The sequence below is a fragment of the Rhinolophus sinicus genome, linkage group LG01 (assembly GCF_036562045.2).
Source record: "Rhinolophus sinicus isolate RSC01 linkage group LG01, ASM3656204v1, whole genome shotgun sequence".
Classification (NCBI taxonomy): Eukaryota; Metazoa; Chordata; class Mammalia; order Chiroptera; family Rhinolophidae; genus Rhinolophus; species Rhinolophus sinicus.
The window spans coordinates 66797949-66817826 of NC_133751.1; the positions used below are offsets into that span (position 1 = coordinate 66797949).

General features: G+C 38.6%; 1 protein-coding gene across 2 annotated transcripts in view; it reads right to left on the reverse strand.

The window, feature by feature from the left end:
- The window catches only part of GAP43 (growth associated protein 43), a 95437-nt gene that overhangs the window by 22509 nt on the left and 53050 nt on the right, over positions 1–19878 (reverse strand). For both annotated transcript variants that reach the window (XM_019734880.2, XM_074331579.1), the window contains exon 2: positions 19003–19618. In XM_019734880.2, coding sequence (XP_019590439.2) covers positions 19003–19618 — 616 coding nt within the window. The remainder of the gene's footprint in view (positions 1–19002; positions 19619–19878) is intronic.

Genomic DNA, 19878 nt, shown 5'->3' on the forward strand with positions numbered 1-19878 from the left:
GGAGTGTCATACTTCATTTTCCACATAGCATAAGGTTCTGGTTTAATAAAAACATAGTCTAGGGATCCAGAGTACTTAATGAATTTGAGGTTTTACAAACACTAATATTCTTAAACTCTGAAAGACCCCAAAAGATTTTTTTCTGAACACATTGAACTTCAGTGGTAGTTCACATGAAGTACTTTAAAATATACAAAAATCAAAGTGTTAAGGCATTGATATTTCTATGCTACAGAAAGTTCATCTGGCATTCTGTGAAACAGACACCTTTATCAACTCACGCTGCTGCATTACAATAAAAATTGGCATTTATATAATGGTCTGGAAGTGTTTTATGACTGTGATTACTATACTTTTAATGCTGTATATATTTTATTATATCTCAAATCTTTTCCAATTGTAAATTCAATAACAGTATAAATGGGAATTATTAATCAAAACACTTGATTAAAACATTAGCCAGAATGTTCCATTCCCCAGTCACATTGGAGAACACAGAATTTACTGTAAATGCGTTGTCTTTAATTTTGAGGACACCCAAGTTAAATAATAAGGACAATAAAAGTGACTATATAGAGGGAGCAGAAATGAGACCCTAATGTAGTCACACTCACTAGTCGTGTGGCCTAAGATAAGTTCTCTTGTTCCCGTTTTCTCATCTGTAAAAGAGGGACAATGATAGCCCTCATCATAGGTCATTGTGAGGTTTAAACAAGAAACTCCATGTGGAGAATTTAGCAGAAAAGTTGGCACAAGACAAGTAAATGTTATTCATATTGTTATCATCATCATTATTATTTTGACTATCGTTCTTATTCTATGTTGAGGATCTAATAAGAAAACACCAGACCAAAGACTGAGTAATTCAAAGCTATCAAATATGCATTAAGTTGGCTTCCAATGTTAATTAAGGCTTCAGTTAATATTAGAAATTTAGAGTCTTCATTGTCTTTGTGAAGAAGTCTCAATTAATTATAGGAGCTCAATAAACATACACGACATATGATATATTCATATGGATTTATTCCAGATAGATGGCTTTTGGGGTGGGGCTGGAAAAAAACAATCTGGGCTGCCCGCAGCAGCAGCCATAGCCACTCAAGGCTTCAAGAGATGCTCACACAGGCTTCTGATTGACTGTACCCTCCCGAAGTGACAGGGGGACAAATGGCTGCTGTCTCATCACACATCCTCCCTTCCTATCTCCTCCACTCTCCTGCCAGCCCAGCAGGCACGTGCCAGCAATGAGTTGCCTGCCTCACTGGGGTCCTCAGCTCCATTAATAAGCCCTGCAAGGCTGATAATTGGGGATTTGTGGAGCCTGCAGGCTTTCAATAAGCCAGGTTGTTATGGAAACGAGAGGCAGACCTCCATGTCCACACTATTGATCCTGAAAAAAATAAAATGAAAGTGGGGTGTTGAAAAGGATCATTTCAATCCATCCTCTCTACCCCCCATCATTTTATTTAGAAGTTCACCTCCAATTTTCACACATGAGAATTCACAACTATTCTCTCTTTTGGTTTCCTTCTCAGCACTCCCCTACTCCTTTCTTAATTACAATTGCATCTTTTTCACCTCTAGCAAAAAAAAAAAAAAAAAAAAATCAGTTGAGCAGGGTACTATAGGAACACCAGAGCAGACACTCTAACTAATTTACCACCATGGCATCAATTCTGATTATCTGAGCCAAGAAATTAGCAATGAATGTCAATGTGCTTTCTCACCATTAAAAAAAAAATAAAACAAAAAAACCCAATAACTGAACAGGATAAAAAAATGGCCTCAGAGTCTCTCACTGGCCTGTCAGGAGGTATTGTTCTATAGCAAGATGGCCACCACCCACCATGAGTCATGTTTTGTGTTCAATGAAAGGAGTGTCCAGCTCTCAAACTGTCAGAGTAAAAGGGAATAGTTTTCTTAGACTACTTTTAAAAATTAACTGACAACCTCCTTACAATGAAAATCCGATTACTCCATCTGGTTAATAAAGTCAGGCATGATGCTAGAGTATAACTGACTGGAAGACCTGTAAATAGCTCTAAATGGGTCCAGCCTGAAGGCTGCTGGGGGCCTAGTATCATGGACTCAGAGCTCCTGCACTGCAAAGACCAGTGCACCATTGTTTCCTGCTGAACTTCCCATCTCCTCCCAGCAGAGGGCACCAGCGTAATTCTGTTCCCAGCTGTGGCGCCTCGGTGGAAGGCAAAATCAGGAAGTGACTCCAGGCAAGTGCTAGAGAGAGGCAATACGGTAAAAACAATCTATTGTGACTGGGTCTTACTTTGAAGCTGTCCTGAAATTAATTTTTATTTTTCAGATCTTCCAAAATGATTAAAACCTCAGCCTGAATACTGTTCATTAAAGCGGCTTTATCAAATAAACTAAAATTGTTATGTCTTTGAACTGAATTATTAAGTGTGGATTATACTTTGTGCAGACCTTGTAAAAACAAAAAAGTCATTCTTTGAGCAACAATAATATAATAAAGTAAGAACTTCAACCACCCTGTATTTCCTACTGCACGAAGAGTGAAGTTCTCTGACCATTTGAAGGCTTTCAATTAAGTGGACCCAGCATGTCCCACCTTCTCCACACTTACACAAGCTCCTGGGGCCAGTATCCTCACCAATACGCCAGCACTTCATGTCTTTCCTTTGGGCTCTACCCACCATCCTGACCTCTGAATTCCTTCTCTGCAATTGACTGCAGCTTGCAAGCAATGGCGCACTTACATTGTTCCTTACTGATCTTGGATTTTTTTTTTTTAAGACCATTACTTTTATCCTCAACCAGATTGTAACTTCTATGACACTAGATATTGACTTTTATACACCTATATCCTTCATAGTGTCTAGTGCAGCATGGAAATTATATATACTAATAAATAAAATTAATTGAATGGCCGGGAAGTACAGTTGTTGGGATATGTGGGTTTATCTTCTCTACTCTGATACTAACTCATTGTGTGACCATTTACAAACCACACAACCTGAATCCTTGAGTATGTTTCATCTTTCATTAAAACACACAGCTATACAACTTCTCCTAGAGACTGAGAACAGTGGAGCTTAATCTTTTTGTGTCATGGTCCCAGTGGAGTATCTGATGAAATATAAGGACACAAGACTATCACCCACACATACACACACACACACACACACACACAGTATATCACGTTGCAAATAATTTCAGAGGATTAAAGGACCCTCCTGAAGCCTAACCAGTTCCCAGGTCTATGTGATTTTTAAGTTTTCTTTTGGGTTTAAGACTAAGATTGAACCAAGATATGACAGTTGATAGCTGGTATCTACCTAGAAAGAGTACATTAGCTATTTCCCCTTAGGGAACCCCAACCTTCTTTTATTGAATCCCTGAATTGCAGTTTCTGAGGGACCAATTACCTGGAGCCTAGATTAATCCTAACGTCACTACGTGGTGGCCTTGGCTGACTTCCAGACTCAATCATTACTGATAAGGTAAGGACTTGGTTATCTAGCTGAGCTACAAGGTAGGCCAAATAGAATAGTCTCTGACTCCCAGCAGAGACTGCAAATCACTGTGTGTCTCTTTTGCTGGCCATAAAACACATCCTACTTGCACAGTAATTTCCTTTATAAAATGAGAAGTGTAGTGCCAAGAGAAAAAAGTTTCCTAATGGCTTCAGTCAAAAGGATCCAGAATCAAGGGTGACTTTCTATTAGGCCCTTAGTATGTGTTCAGTAAAACACCACAGTAGGCACTTTACACGTGATCTATTTAATAATTCTAACAACCACTAAGTTCAGCAATGAGAATATTATATTATTACACAGGTGACAAACTGATGTCGAGCTAGCGGCACAGAGCTGGTTAGGGAGCAGGTCTCTGATGCAAACCAAGACAGGTTCACTTCCAACACCTGTGATCTCTCTCTTGCCCTGCAGGCCTCCAAGGAACAGAGTTGGCTAAATCCATGGCCTTTGGAATTCTCTGCCTACTGTTCCAGGATCCACTAAGTAATGCGCTTTTCTTTTGTAGTAGTTTATACTCATTGAAATTCTTTACTTTGGACCAACAAAAAATAAAAATAAAAAAAGGGTTCTCTTTATTTACTGGATGAAAGATTCTCTTCTACTAACTATTTTATCTACGGAAATATGACAGACCATCCTTGCTTTTACTATCTCCAATGTGAAGATCATCTCTGAGGATCTCTATATTGGAAGTGAACTATTTACTTCAGACTATCAGAAGAAAAGTAAAGCAAAGTGATGTTCATTGAGGACTTACTCTGTACCCGTTTCTTTAAATATGTACACATCATTAAATTCTCACAACTGTTTGAGGTAGCATTATTATCTCCAATGTATGAATGAAGAGGCTGGGTGTTAAACAAATCATAAAAGCCACACAGTGAGAAACCTGGAATTGAACTTAGGGCTGTCCAGTTTCGATACTGCTTCCCTAGGAGGCGTTCTAAGTGAAAACAGAAAGGAAGGAAGAAAAATTTCTGAAACATGCCTTGGAATTCATAATGTATTTGTATGAAAACAGACCTACATTTAAACTTGTAGGATAATGAAGCTCAATTTTTCTTTCCTTTTCCTGCCTGGAAGCAAGCAGAGGCAGTGTCTCATCTCTCGGTTTGTTGAGGCAGAGCTGATTGGGGACTGATGCAGCGAGGGCTCTAACAATAGTCAGCCTGGTGTGTGTTGGGAGGTGTCTGTCCTTGGGGAACCAGGCCCCATCTGCCATGTAGGTCTGCTCAGAGACAGAAAATCTATTTGCCAGGGAGCCCCTTCAGGGCCTGCTATTTGTGAAGTCAAGAACAGAGAATGCTAGAGATGGAAGACGCCTTAAAAACTATATCCTTTCATAAGAGAGCAAAGTAAATTTGTCCTGCCCATGCCAGAGTGTGTTAGCAGCAGAGCTATAGGAACCCAGTCTCCTGATACCTAGCTCTGTGACTCTCCTCTTCTCTGGACTGTGTCTCCAGGCCTCTTATCCCAGGCTTCATGCTTTCTCCTCTAACTCCCCTCTTTCGCTTCCCTACCTTCTCTTCTTTCTCTGCTTCCTTCCTTGTTCTTTCTGCTCCCCCTGATACTTACGTTTCTGATTCTCTTCTAATTTTCTTTGCCCTCTTTTTTTCCCCTCCTATTTTCTACCTCATACTTCCTTCCATCTACTTCCTTTTACCTCTTCCTTCAGTGAAGAGTCCACGGCCACACCCCCAGCTGGTTCTTTCTAGGGACCCGAACTTTTCACACTCCCACCAATTTTCCTTCTGAGCCAAACACCCTCATCCAGACTCAGAGTGTCTGGGTACCTAGGTGATTGATGTTCAGAAGTAGGTCATGGAAAAGAGGTTGCTAATTTATAAAGTCTAAAAGAGTTGGGCTGCAAGCAATAAAAATGGACTGTTGCTTGAAAAATTCTTAGCTCCTTTTGTGAGCTGTAAACTGGAAAAATGAAATGATTCTTTCCCTTTCTCAAACTGCTTATAAAGAGAAATCTCTCCCTCAGTGAAATTTGTATTGTTAGTCAATCAGTGGGCGTCCACTGAGGGCTATCTGTGTGACGGGCTCCATTCTGAGCATCGGGAATACTGTGCTTAAGGAGCCTAAGCCCCTGCCTTTAAGGAATGGAAAGTCTGGTGAGAGATAATATAAATAAGTCATTTTATATAGACATATACAGTTATTTTAGGCATTGAGAGTGATGTGGAAAAAAACATGTAGAATTGATAGGGCTAGCAGGCGTGGCACCATTCTGGTCAAGTGATCAAGAAAGTCTCTGAGCAAGTGACCTCCAAATAGAGACCTAAATGCTAAGGGGCGGCTGTGGAAGATCAAGGAAGAAAGCAAGTGCAACGGTCCTGAGGCAGGAACAAACTGAATGTGTTCAAAAGACATTAACAAAGATTGTATGGCTAGAGAAGAGCAAAGGTCAGAGCAGGACAATAAGATCACTGAGCTAAGCAGAAGTCAGATCATATCCAGCCTTTAGGCCATGGTAATAATTTAGATTTCATTCAGGTTGCACCGGAAGATTTTATGTAGGGTAATTACATGGATAGATATAAGTTTGTAGCTTTGTATGAGTGATCTTCAGAACAGTCTGTTAGAAATTAAAAGAATTAGCTGCAGCCTCTCAAACCCAAAGCCTGATTATCATGACATTATTGGATCTACTCCTTTTACCAGATGGGTTGTTTCACGTGATATTAATCATTCAAGTGACATTTAGGATATTAATACCTGGAGTTAAATAAGAACTAGCCCCATCACTCATGAGTGTTTTCCTTTCAGACATCCTTCTGACAGTATAAATAGCAATCATCCACTAGGTCTGAGGAGTGGGAGAAAAAAAGGTGACAGATTTTTTAAGACTTCTTGAGACAGATTTTGGCTTTAACTTTCTAGAAATCTTATTTTTGTGGATATTTCAAAATTACGTAGATGGAATTCCTTAAGTGGTATCTCTTTAGAGAGAATGTTTTGTTTGTACAATTATGTTGCAAACTGAATACTATTATTGTGTTATTAGTGTTTCTTTTTCCTAAAGACCCAGAAGCCATGGATGTAGTAGTTTTACTTAGCTTTGATTAGTAGCCCTGGATGAGTCACTTACTTTCCATTTGTTTATAATTTGTATTATATGCAAACGCTTAGAATTTGAATAATTCCTATAATATATCTGGGAAAATCATCTGTTTGTAAAATAGATAATTCAAGCTAAGTATAGAATAGACTCCTGAATGAAAAGATGAGTTCTGAATTACCTTCAGTTAAGTTGTAATCATGCCAACATTCAAAGACTTTTGAAATTGGCTTTAGATTTAGAACAATAATTTTCAATAATTATTAGTTAAAATGTCAAAGTTTTACCAAGATTCAGAAATAGTCAGTGGGGAAATAGAGGATTGTGGGATTGTGGAAGACCCAGATCTCTGCCAGCCTGGCCTCTGCAAAATAACGCAATACCCATAAACCACTTCTGAGGTGCTTGGAATTCCTGGGCTCCAAGTGCAAGGAATTCCAGGGTTCCAAGGAGTATAATTCAAAATTCACTGATTCAAAGCTTTAAAGCAAGGCTTTAGAAAATAAAATGTTCTTGGGTTTATTATTTATAAAACATTATTATAAAATAAATTTTTCATGGCTTTATTACTATATGGTACCAAAATAAAATAGAACATTGTTTAATGTACTAACACCACAGTTAGAGGTTACTCAGACTAATCCTATCTGTAACTGAACACATGGATTATAATACAAGGGGATGGTTCTCGTTGACCTAAATAATATACATAATTTACTTTAATCAATATGATCACAGTTATCCAAACTTATTGTGAAGTCCAGCTGCAACAAGTGAGAGTGATAGATTTGGACTTGATGTTAACTATTTGCTGGTCATATACACAAAGTCATTAACAGGGAAAGTCCTTAAATTTATATTTTCAAGCTGCACTTAACATGCCAAACAAAATCCATGTGGAGAGGAGGGATAGAAACAAGAGTACCAGGAGCTCTGGACCTCTCCAGCCATCTCCACTTTCCCCTACCATTCTCAACCAGATCAGCTCTCTTTTGTGGGTTAGTATATATGTATTTGAAAGTCACTTGAACAAATGGTGCCCAGGCTAAGAATTACAAAAACTTGTTATACTACCCTCTATGAATTCATTGCTTCACAATGCTCCTCCTGGAATTAAAAACATCATTCACACTAAAATTTATTCGGAGGAAAGAAAGAGGCAACACTTCCTCTACATTAGAAGTTAGAAAAGTCAGCAGTGGTTGCAATTCAATCCCACCTTGAATACATCTCTGAAAAGATAAAAAAGCCTTTTGATTCATTAAAAAGGTGCAGCTCAGATCACACTTTTGAATACAATACACTCATCCCTTCAGTACAATTGTTTTCTTAATTGAATAGCAGGTACAATTCCAAATTTTACCCTTTTCCTTAACCTAAATAAGTGCCCAACACATAACAGAAATCAATGCAAATGTTAGAATTAGTTCTCAGGGCATCACATACATATGTATATAAGTAGGTGAGTGCTACATACAAATAGATATTTATGTGCTTCTATATTGATACATTGTTTGGGAGCTGATGATTTCTGTTCCAATATTTTAAAGTTATCAAAAGTAAAATTCATTAAATTATTAAAATTTGTTGATTTGGGGTATGATGGAGCTGGTTCACATTGGCTACTGAGAGCAAGTTTTTTGCATCACTTCCCAACTGTGTGTTCAGTGACAACTCATCAGTAGCTTGAAATCAGCCATGATGGGAGTATTCATACCATAGAGATTGGCAAACCCTATAAATCAGGGCCTTTTGAGTTTGGGGTGTTTTCTTTTTTCTTTTCTTTTTTCTTTTAAAGATCCAGTTTACCAGTACATCACTGCAGATATCTGATAAAACTATCAATCATGAATGACTTATGTCCTGTTTTTGTTTGTTTGTTCGCTTTACATTGTAACATACATCCATGTGCAATCATCATGTACCTCAGGGTAAATGGCCAATAACTAAAATGAATATAAGGAAAGACTGAGGAAGGGAAATATTATTTTACGATACCTGAAAATGTGAGAAATGCTCTTTCTAACTCATATTTCAAACTAACCGTATGATGCAGACTCCCGATGTGATAAACATGTAATCAGAGTCACAGCCTAATCTTGAACGTGAAAAACCATTTCTTCATTTGTTGATCGATAGATACTCTTACAAAACCCACTTTTTATCAGCATATTAGGAAAACAGAGAAGGATTTCTCCTCATAAAAGTTCAAAAGCAACATGTAATTTGACAACTGCACCAACTCTGTATCCAGACCACTATTAATGTCCCCGTTTTTCCTCTTTTAAAAACTGGCAAGACACAGGGTACTGATTTGTATCTGCCAATAAAAGCCAGGTTCTCCTATCAATGTACTATAGTTAAGCCATCCATATTAAAGGAGAAGGAAGAAGGGAAAAAGAAATCTTCCGCCGCTGCTATTCTTTCTAGAAAGATCTGATTACACCAACGGAGAGAAGGCTGCAATGACATTGCTAAACTCTCGCTTTCTTAGCCCTTTAAATCGGACTAGAGACAGTTTCACAAAGTGGGGCCCTGTCTGCCTTTTTATCAAATATGTGAGAGTTGCTTCAAGTTATATATATATGTGGGGGGGGGAAATTTGTTCAACCTCCCACTCCAATGTCCCCTGTGGTCTGCAATATGAATGGCTCACAAGCTGTACACAAATTATGCTTATACTACTGTGCGAATGGAGAATAGGCAACAGAAATGGGAAAGCCTATTTTCTGGTCTCTGTCCCAAAACTGTTGGTTTGGAAACATATTAACAATTCATCCTATAGTGGGGCACAGCAGGTTCAGAAGATCTTAACACCTTGCAAAGATTACTTAAAACATGTCAGATGGGGAAAAGGAGCCAAGGAACCTGGCAGATCATTCCTTCCCTGGGTGTACCTGTCACACACTGGCAAGAGCCACACACACAGGTCATTCATGGGGCTGGAATGAAATTAATCACCTGCTTTGAGAAGGGAGCAGCCTTGGTTTCCTCGAGTTCTCAATATGTTTCTAAACATAATGCAAAATGCTCACATTGGTCTATGAAGCTCTAAGTGATTTGAAATCTGGCCGCCTCTAGCATGCCGAATACCCCTGAGTAACAACAAAATTTTCAGTGAGCTTCTACATTCAGCTTCCGAAATAGCAAAAAGGTTGACGGCAGCACAGCTTTCTGTTTGTGCAAGTGCCTGTCTCCCCTTGCCACTTAGACTCTACATCTAAGGTTAGAATGTGTCATAACATGGGCATTGCCAAAATGGTGGTGATTTTGAGATCCTCTGTCTAACATTTTTGTTTTATGAAAGAAAAAACTCATACCCAAAGAACTCAAGGAATTTGCCTGACCAAAGTTTTAATCTAGTTTCCTGGGTCAGTTTTGGACTTCCTCTACTATAATAACATTAGTCATTCATTCTTAACTCATTTATCAAATACTTACCGTCTTCTATTTCCCAATCATTACTACAAGGGCAAAAGATTCAACAATAAACACAACGTAGCATGGAGCTAATTTTTTGACTGAGGGTTAATCTCTAACAGCTGCTGCTGAATTATGATGAATTAAATTATTTGTATTTTTATGTTAATTTGAATGAAAGGTAGTTTCTTGAGGTTTTTTATTTTGTTTTTTTGTTTGTTTGTTTTTTTGCTTTTTTGTTTGTTTTTTAAATAAAAAGTATCCCTTTTCATTTGATACATCTTATTGTTCAAGGCTCAGCTGAGGTAACCTCAACACCAAGAAGTCTTCCTGAATATTTTCCCCCTAATTAGCCTAAACAGATTTTAATTTACAGACATTATAAATTTCATCATAGATAGCCTAGTCCCAACTTCTAATTCTCCCCATCTCATTGTAGATTTACAAGCACATCCTGGTAATATACCCAGCAGAGAAAGGAGTATTACTCTCCACACATGCCAACAGAGAGACATTGTCTCGGAGCCATTCTCCACTTCTTGTTCTCCTGAAGAGTGAAGAAAATGTGCAGCTTGAAGTATATATTTCCAGGAAAGAACATTAAAATTGAGCATGATTTATAAGGAAAGGCAAAAGCCTTCCTGGGTACTTTTTTCCCTCTGAAGATACCTTAAGAATTGTAGTTTCCCTTATAAATAGAATGGTGTGAGATGATCAAACTGAAATATTTTACCGTCCACAATCCCATAATTTGTGATTTGAAGACTGAAAATATCTTCAAATATGAGAATTGTTGAGTAATCGTATCTAACTTGCTCATCATTTACACCCTCTTTTCTAAGGATGTTTATGGCCCAGTTCCAAACACTCAAGCCTGTTCGTCAATTTCACTAATGGTCAAAGATCAATTACTGTGACAATAGAGTGAATAAAAGAATTGGAGGAAAGTTGTTTTAGGCCTGTTTATATAATTCTTATGTTTTAATGACAGTCTACTGAAAATTCTTAAAACCTATCAATCACAGTTGTCTATTAGATGCTGCCTTTATTCTGTACAGGAACCCAAGGCTTTCTGTACTCTCAAAGCTGTTTTAGTTACTCTAATGAAATAAGATGGGTATAAAAATAAATTAATAATGAATTAAGTCTAAAATTAAAGTGAAAGTATTGACAGCAAATTATGGCCACTATAGCTGCAGGGTCCTACCTAGGGTTAGGAGGCCTATAAGCAAGACTGCCATGGCATACTTGCGTTTTGCTGTGAGATCAAACCACATAAGAAAACATCACTGTCAGCTCTTTATTTTCAATCTCAAGCGTAAGGTAGGTTAGAAATTTTCATTGAGATTTCCTTGCAGCCTCCTGGGCCTCTTGTGTAACCATACACTTCCTTAGAGCTAATTTATTCCTGGATTCTTTGCCCCTCTATCCAGACTTACCTACTGTCAGCCTATCCCCTAAACCCATTATCTAATAATTTAGAAAACAAGGGAACACAGGAAAGTGAGGATGGGAGATTAAGAGGCTCTTTGCCCACACTTCAAAGATGCCTCTTCAACCTGCCATGGCATACTTGCGTTTGGTCTAGAAGGCAAAGAAGACCTAGTCGAACACACTTACTTTACAGATGTTGGAACTAAGCCCAGAGAGTAGAAAGGCTGGTCTGAAATCATCAGCAGAAGCTTAACAAGAGCACAGGTCTCTTGATTGTAGGTGGTGTTTAGTCTATTGTGCTGAAAATACAGAATGTTTTCACTATATACTTCCTATAAGATATTGGATCTATTAAAAACATGATACTATTCATTATCCTTATGAAAATAATTTATGAGCAGTTCTTTTAAAGAAGTCCAGAAATAAATTATTTGCTTAGAGAGCCAAGCTTTATTGCTGTGAGATCAATAACTGGCTTTTCTGAAGAAGGAAGTAATTCAAATTTTCTTAATTATATAAATTGGCTTGAGGTTCAGCACCTTATTCAGCCACTTTTTTATGGCACAAAATTCAAACAAGACTAAGAGGGCTGGCAAAACTTACGTACACATCCCTTTCAAACCTTCCCCTCCTCTTATATGCATGCTATAAACCATATCATCTTGGAAGACCTTCACGGGCTCAGGTCTTATAGCTTTAAACAGCACCACTGGCTTCCTCCTTCCCTTGCTTTTATGTCTGGTTATACAAAGCTTTTCATTCTTTATTTAATGAAGCTGTGATTATGAGAACAAAATAAGAGTGGTGACCACTCAGTGCTTTTAGTCCATTAGATTGAGTGCTCTGCTCTCTCTCCATGCTTAGCCAAATGGACTGACTGTGTCATACTTGCTGCTCTTGGTGCTTTCGCCTCTTCCGTTCAATCCTTCTGGGATTGTGTGTGTGTGTGTGTGTGTGTGTGTGTGTGTGTAAAAATATATCTGATGAATATGCATTAGTATCTGAACTATATTCTACATTTTAAGAAGTATTGTTTGATTTTCAGTTCCAAAAATAGTTTCACTGTTCTAAAATTGGGGGAGTTATTTACATGCCTTTCTGTTTACTCACTTCTTTATAAAGTGATAGTAGTTACTTAAGATGAGCTATGAAAGAAATGGATCAAAGGCCTCACAATATGAGTTTCTTGACTGACTCTAAAACACATTTCTTCTTATTTTTTGCCTGCTTACACTTTTTTAAACGAAGAGATAATGATTGCTCCTCAATCTTTCCAAAGTTCTTCATTTTAGTTATAAATATAAAGGTATTGGGGCCCTTTGGAAATACCCCTGCCAAAAGGGGTTGAAATATAAACAAGAATTTAAAAAGATACTAATTCTTGTAAGGCAAATTTAGAGGAGGAATCGCCTAGAATACATGAAATTACTTTCATCTGATTGAGATCTGAAAATTTCAATTTCTAATTTTCAGTTCTCTCAGAATATTTAATGGAGTCCCGGTAAGAACTATCAATTTCAACTGATCTTTACAGCTCTCTTAGGACTAATAAAACTTGAAGATCTTCAAATTAAGAACTACTCAGAACTACTTTAATATTCCCAATAATTTTGGGGTGATGAGCCTATGAGGGAATTTTGACCAAGGACTATGGTTAGTTACTGGATACCCATCTGTAAATGTACATCTGGAATATCCAATTATACAAATGAGGGGGATGTTCTGAGATTAGGACATGATGTTGGGATTCTTAGACATTTCTCTTGATTTTCGTTTCTTCCAGAATAGTCCTTGTGGGGGTGTTAGAGTTCAATATTCGGCCTCTGTAATCAGGCCATCTGGGTTAGGCTCCTGGTTCAGCTACTTGCTAGCTGTTGACAATGATTAGAGGCCACCATCTCTCTAAACCTTAGATTCCTCATTGGTAAAAGGGGAAGAGGAAATTATAGTACTTACACTACAGTGTGGTTATGATGATGAAATGTGATAATCCCCACAGAGCACTTAGCACAAGACCTGCCACTTAATAAATGCTCATTCAGTACAATTACAGAAACTTTGTATTTTAAGCCTTGAAAAAAAAAAATCTTAAAAACCAACTCCCTAGCTTCTCCTCTTGAAGATGAGACAACTGAGACCCAGAGAGACGTAGTGGCTGGCCTAAGATCCCACAGCTGGTTAGTGAAAATATTAAGACTAGAATCCTAGTCTCCTTATTCTAGTCCAGCACTATTATCCTAGGGAAACCCTGCATTACCTAACTGCGCATGCACTCCAGAAAATGCCCGAGGAACGTCGTGGGTGATATTTCCCAACAATAATAAAAAAGTGTCATAACTGCTAAGATTAAGAGGAAAATGCAGGAATTGCGATAAAACATAGCACCTTAAAAGAGAGGTAAAGAATTGCAGAGCTGAAGTTAAGGGGAGGATTTTAGAGGTCTATCAATTTGATCCATTTTGTCACTGACTATGCCTGTGGGCACAATACCTATTTACTTAGCCCCTATTCTCAGAATGCGAAGTAGAAATGAAAATATTATCAAATGCTACTGGATTGTTGTCAAGAAATGCCAATAAAAATGATTACTCTAGCAATATAAAAGAGCACCATAAAAGCTTAATAATCAACAGTATTTAAGCAGCATGCCGCTGAGTATCTGACAGGGTGCCCATGTTTTATAGACAGCATTTATGGACTTTCACAATCCAAATTTTCACTCTTTATGAGTGGTGTATAAATTTGGGAAGTGGTTGAAACCACATTTCAAATCAAAACCGCCTAAGAGGCACTCTGCCAAATAAGTGTAAATATCCTCGGGAAATTTCACATCTAACAGAGCTTGGTGGAAGTGGATCTGGCTTTTGGAGAGATAAAAATATTATGGATGGTTACCTTGGTCCTTAGGCAAACATTTTTCTGGGGAACATAAATAATTTTTCCAACTCCAGAAATAAGGGCAGAGTACTTCACTTTCTTACACATAATTATCATTTCAGAAACTATAAATTTTGCATCTATTCTTTTCGCTAGTAATTTAGCTGTAAAGACACACATTATACAAAAACTTATTTATGGCATGTATCAAACTGCAAGAAGCACCGTCTCATTCATATTGTGTCCCACAATGCCTTGGCACTCTATAACTATTTGCAGAATTTGAGTTGAAATTATTACTGTGATTGTTTTCAACACCTCTCCCTGAATTTCATCCCACTCTCACTACCAAATAAGAACCTTTTAAGATCAGCAACCATATCTCACTCAGCTTTGTGACCTCAATGCCTAGCACAGTAGAAAGTTAATATAAATAGAAGGAAAAATAAAAAAGAAAGGAAGAAAGGGAGAGAGGAAAAGAAGGAGGGAGGAAAGGATGAAGGAAGCACACAAGGGAGGAGAAAAAGAGGTAGGGAGACACTAAATTAATTTTCCTAGTTAGAGAATGGCAAATAAAACTCCTTTCTTTCCCAGATCATTATTAATGACCCCAATTCAAAGGAGGCAATGAGACCATGAAAAGAAAATACAGCCATGATTAACATACAGAAAAATCTAGGGGAACTCAAGAGTTACACTTCCTACTAGTTATTAGTCTAGGACCCTGTGGCAGCCACCCAGTCAACATGTCTGATTTCTAGTCACCTGAATGTGTTACCTTGGTAATGCTATGTCACAGAATATGGCCACAGCAGAAGTTCTGGAGTCCGCTACTGTTGCCTTACAGCTGCCAAACCCTTTGTTCTCCCGCGCTCTTCCCAGGATTTCACAAGGGAGTGCCTCAGCAAACTGAGGCCTGGTGGAGAGATATCGGAAAAGCTCCTTTGAGGGGAAGTCTCAGCAAACTGAGGCCCAATGGAATTATATCGGTCCCTCCCCTTCAATGGATTCCTTGGAGTTGTGTGTGTGTGTGTGAAGGCAAAGTACAAGCTGGAACACAATGGGAACTTTCGGAGAGACAGGCAGCAGACTACGTAACACACAGATCTTGAGATTAACAATCTTTTACCTCCTTAGAAGTTAACCAATAAAAGCTATGCGTTGGCCTGATTTGGGGCCAGTCCTTGAGGCTGCAGCCCCTTGGCCCCGCTTGCACCCTATTCTTGACTACTGTCTTTTCTTAGCCCTGCGCTGCCCTTCTCGCTTCCCACAGCTCTTGTCATGTTGGATGCGACACGCTACAGGTGAAAGTCAATGGGATATCATGGAGAAGAAGAAACATAACAGAGAATTCCTTCGCTGAGAGCCCAATGGGCACAGGGACACACTGTCCTGGAGGAGACACCAGTGACACAGTCATTAAAGGAGGCATTCTCTCCTCATGGCTGAAGAAGGGTAATGTCCTAGAGATGCTTTCAACACTCATCTTCCTATAAAGGAATCATCATCAGAAACACACTGAAATCTTTTGATCATAGGCATGTCAAGAGATGGGAAGGCAGAGTGGCAAAGCAATGAGAGGGAGACATAGTTGGAGTATTAAAAACAACAACTCCAAAGGTCTTACTGCAAATGGCATCCACCTATAACAAGCCCATAAATGGTAAACGAAGTAAAATAAACATGTTTATAATTTACAAAGCATTTCCATATGTTTCCATATTAAAGATTTGGTACAAAGTTTTTGACCCTCTTAACTGACAGAAACTGTCTTGAATATCTCTTGTGATATGTTCTGCCCTAACACCACTCCACCTTTTCAGATTATCCCTCCAGGCAGTTATAGAATCCTAAAGCAACCCAAGGTAACCGTACATTTCCACACAGTACAGTGTTTCCCCAAAAATAAGACCTAGCCAGACCATCAGCTCTAACGCCTCTTTTAAAGCAAAAATTAATATAAGACCCAATATGATATGATATGATATAATATGATATGATATGATATGATATGAGACCCAGTCTTATACTAAAATAAGACCGGTCTTATATTAATTTTAGCTTCAAAAGACACATTAGAGCTGATGGTCTGGCTAAGTCTTATTTTTGGGGAAACACGGTAGAGCCCAATTAGAAGTACTGTTATTTTAACCTGGGTTGTAAATCTGGGTTAAATATATCCAATGGGAGACAGAGGAAAATGTCATACAGGGCCCCCTGGGAATCTGGGCCAGAGATGCTATAATAGATCTTGTCACCTTTAGTTTCTGTGATTCTGTAAAATTCACCATATCTAGGTAATTTGTGCTTGTCACATACAGCAGGCAAGGCTAATAGATACATCAGCCAGAAAAAAACTACAGGCAGCATTTCAGGACCTAACTCAGAGGGCAATACTGAGCCAAAGCTCAGAAACAACGTAAAATAAATTGCCCATTGCGATTACCTTCAAGTTGAACTTTACCTATACCTTCAATTACCTTTCAATACACATAATAAAATCAGACTGAGGTGTTTTTCAGCCAGAATTTGTAAAATCTGGCACAGAGCACAATCTCTATTTGTTTTCATAGACCAGGCATATTTTCAATCAGATAAACAAGTGAGTAAGCAAAGTTGCAGGAGGATTATATGAATGAGTGAACAAATCGTCTATAAATTAAATCTAGTCAATTTTCATTCATTCAATATTTGACATTTATTGTGTACTACATAAAATATTGTATTCATTTGGGTTATCATAACTTGAAAAGTAATGAAACTAAATGTTCTTAAAAATATATTGTATTTTAAACTTTTCATTGATTCAAGCAGTCTGTTTTTCTATTAAACAAAAACTTGACTGTACACCTAAAATCACATTGTGTCTTTCTGTGTGCTGACAATTTTAGAAGCCCCAGTTAAAAAATATGGTCTAAGCAATGTCAAACATTTTCTATATTTTAAAAGCATGATTGATTTCTAAGATTTATGAAAATCACACAATAGGTAGTCTATCATATGCAAAGCGGTTTCCAGCTATCTTATCTGAGGCTAGAATCCTCAACCTACAGAAAAGTCATGAACAAGATTTGTTTTGCTGAGTAAATTAAAACCAATACCCCATTCTTTACAACATGCCTTACCTTTTCCAGGGAAAAAATTCTTATCTTCTTAACCCCAAGGTGTGGTATACAGTTAAGACTACTCTGGGGCAGGTATATAATTAGAATGAAGATTTAAAATGAGTCTCTGATAGAAAGGTGTGTGATATACCTGTAGCTAGAGAATGCTAATAATAATAATAGTAATACAATCTGGCTTTTTACTCAGAATTTGGGGGTAAGATGAAAGAGATAGACCTGAAAATATCTAGAATAATCATCTGCCATCCTCTAGTATATAATTTGGAGAAATAAAATGAGGGCTCATGTCCAATAATTACTTTCTCAATCTAATGATCGGATGTCAAAACATTTCCCAGAGCATTCTCATGCAGTAGGTCCTTTCCAAGGGCACAGCATGGTCCAGTCCAAATTTGGGTCCTTGGACACATCATGGGTTAAGTCCATGAAGTTCTAAAGGATTAAACTCAACCTTTTAAACTGGCACAGAAGCAACTCTATCTTAAGATCTTTGGGGCTGAAAGATATTCATGGCTCATATGAGGCTAGAGAAAGACTCTGGAAACTGCTTCCTTCAGAACTAGGAATGGGTGGGGTGAGGCACGGGTCTAGTCTCCAGAGGTAAAGGTCTGTTAAATGTATCTTGCTCTGGGATGCTCCATTTCAATGCTGCGCGGGCTCTTTGGTTAATAATAGTGAAAACACTCCAATTTTCAAGTAAGAGCTCCAAACGAAAGAGAATCCAGAACCTTTCTACAGTCATAGTCAGCTCTCAGTTATTTACGCATATGGTAAGAAGTAGCGTCTTCAATAATAAAATGATGATTTATGTTTGATTTCACAATGTGTTCTATATTTGGGGTTTTTCTTTTGTTTTTGGCAACTTCAACAGACTTATTTTCCTAATTAGTTTGACCCTGATTAATGTTACAATTAACATTCTCTGAGTATACACACACAACGCACAGCGCTCACCAATTTGATGGTGGGGAGAATGCGCAGTAACATATTGTGAGATAAGGGAAAGGTGGTCGGAGATTATGTTTTTGCTGCTGGCAATTCACAAACTAGATCATTTGAATCAATAAGGAGTTGGCTGTATTTATAACAGGCACTTCTTAGAGCCAAATCATCACATTAGCTAATTCCCATCCACAAAACATATGTGGCCTCAGAAATTGCTTATTAAACTAAGTCTAACCACCACATAGAATATATATATATATATATATATATATATATATATATATATATATATATATATATTTTTTTTTTTTAATCAGGGTTACCTAGTTTTAGTGTTTATGCCAATCCAATTAACAAGATAATTGCTAGATCTTCTAGTACTGGCGGCTACACAGACCTGCCTGAGTTCTCTCTCAGGCTTGGAGATATTTGGGGATATAAGTGGCCAGAGTTGGTTCTTAGTCCTGCCATTTTGGGGAATTAAGCACAGCCTTCCTTGATTTCCTGAAAACACCTTATAGCCTTTTCCCTTCTCCCTTGATGGCCCACGTGGCCTGGCCTTCCAAATAGGCTCCAATGAGCTCCCCACTCCTGGCCTCTGGCTGTCACGGTTGCTCACCTATCTTCTCCTCGGCTTGGCTGCTCTCTGAAGTCTCCGTTGGAGGCTGGGCTGTTGCCTTGGTGGCAGCATCCTCTGCAGCAGGGGTGGTGGCAGCAGCAGCAGCAGCAGCAGTGACAGCAGCAGGCACGTCGGCTTGTTTAGGCTCCTCCTTGGCTGGGGCGTCGTCCGCCTTAGAGGACAGCGAGTTGTCAGTGGAAGCTTTAGTGGCACTTTCTGTCTCAGCAGAGCCGGCCTTCTCCTCTGAGGGGGCAGGAGCCTGGGGGGCTGCCTGCTCTGCAGCAGCATCAGGGGTGCTCTCCCCTTTCTTCTCCTCTGAAGGAGTTTCTCCTGCTTTGCCGGTCTCCTCAGACTTAGGGCCAGTGGCTGGGACGGCTTCAGTGGTGGGACCTTCTCCCCCCTTCTTCTCCACACCATCAGCAACAGGGGCTTCATCCTTCTTCTCACTCACTTCAGCCTCAGCTGCGTGGGCATCACCCTTCTTCTCTCCTTTGAGCTTTTTCCTTGTTATGTGTCCACGGAAGCTAGCCTGAATTTTGGTCGCGGCCTTATGAGCTTTATCTTCTGGTTTGATGCCATCTTGTTCGATCTTTTGGTCCTCATCGTTTTTTTCAACCTTTGTGGACAAAGTGGGGGAAAAAGGAGAGATAGAGTGATTTTTTTTTCCCTGCAAATCACAGCGTTCAACAAATATTTATCAAATGATTTATTCTGTGCCAGGTACAGAAATCTACAATACTGTAGAAATTCAAATCAAGCCTCCTCTCTCTGGTGGGGGTTTGAATAGAGAACACATTATTTTATGGCAAAACTCATGTCCTTTCAGGCTTCCAGAATCACCGGCATTATTTGATATGTATTTCTTTCCCCAGCTCA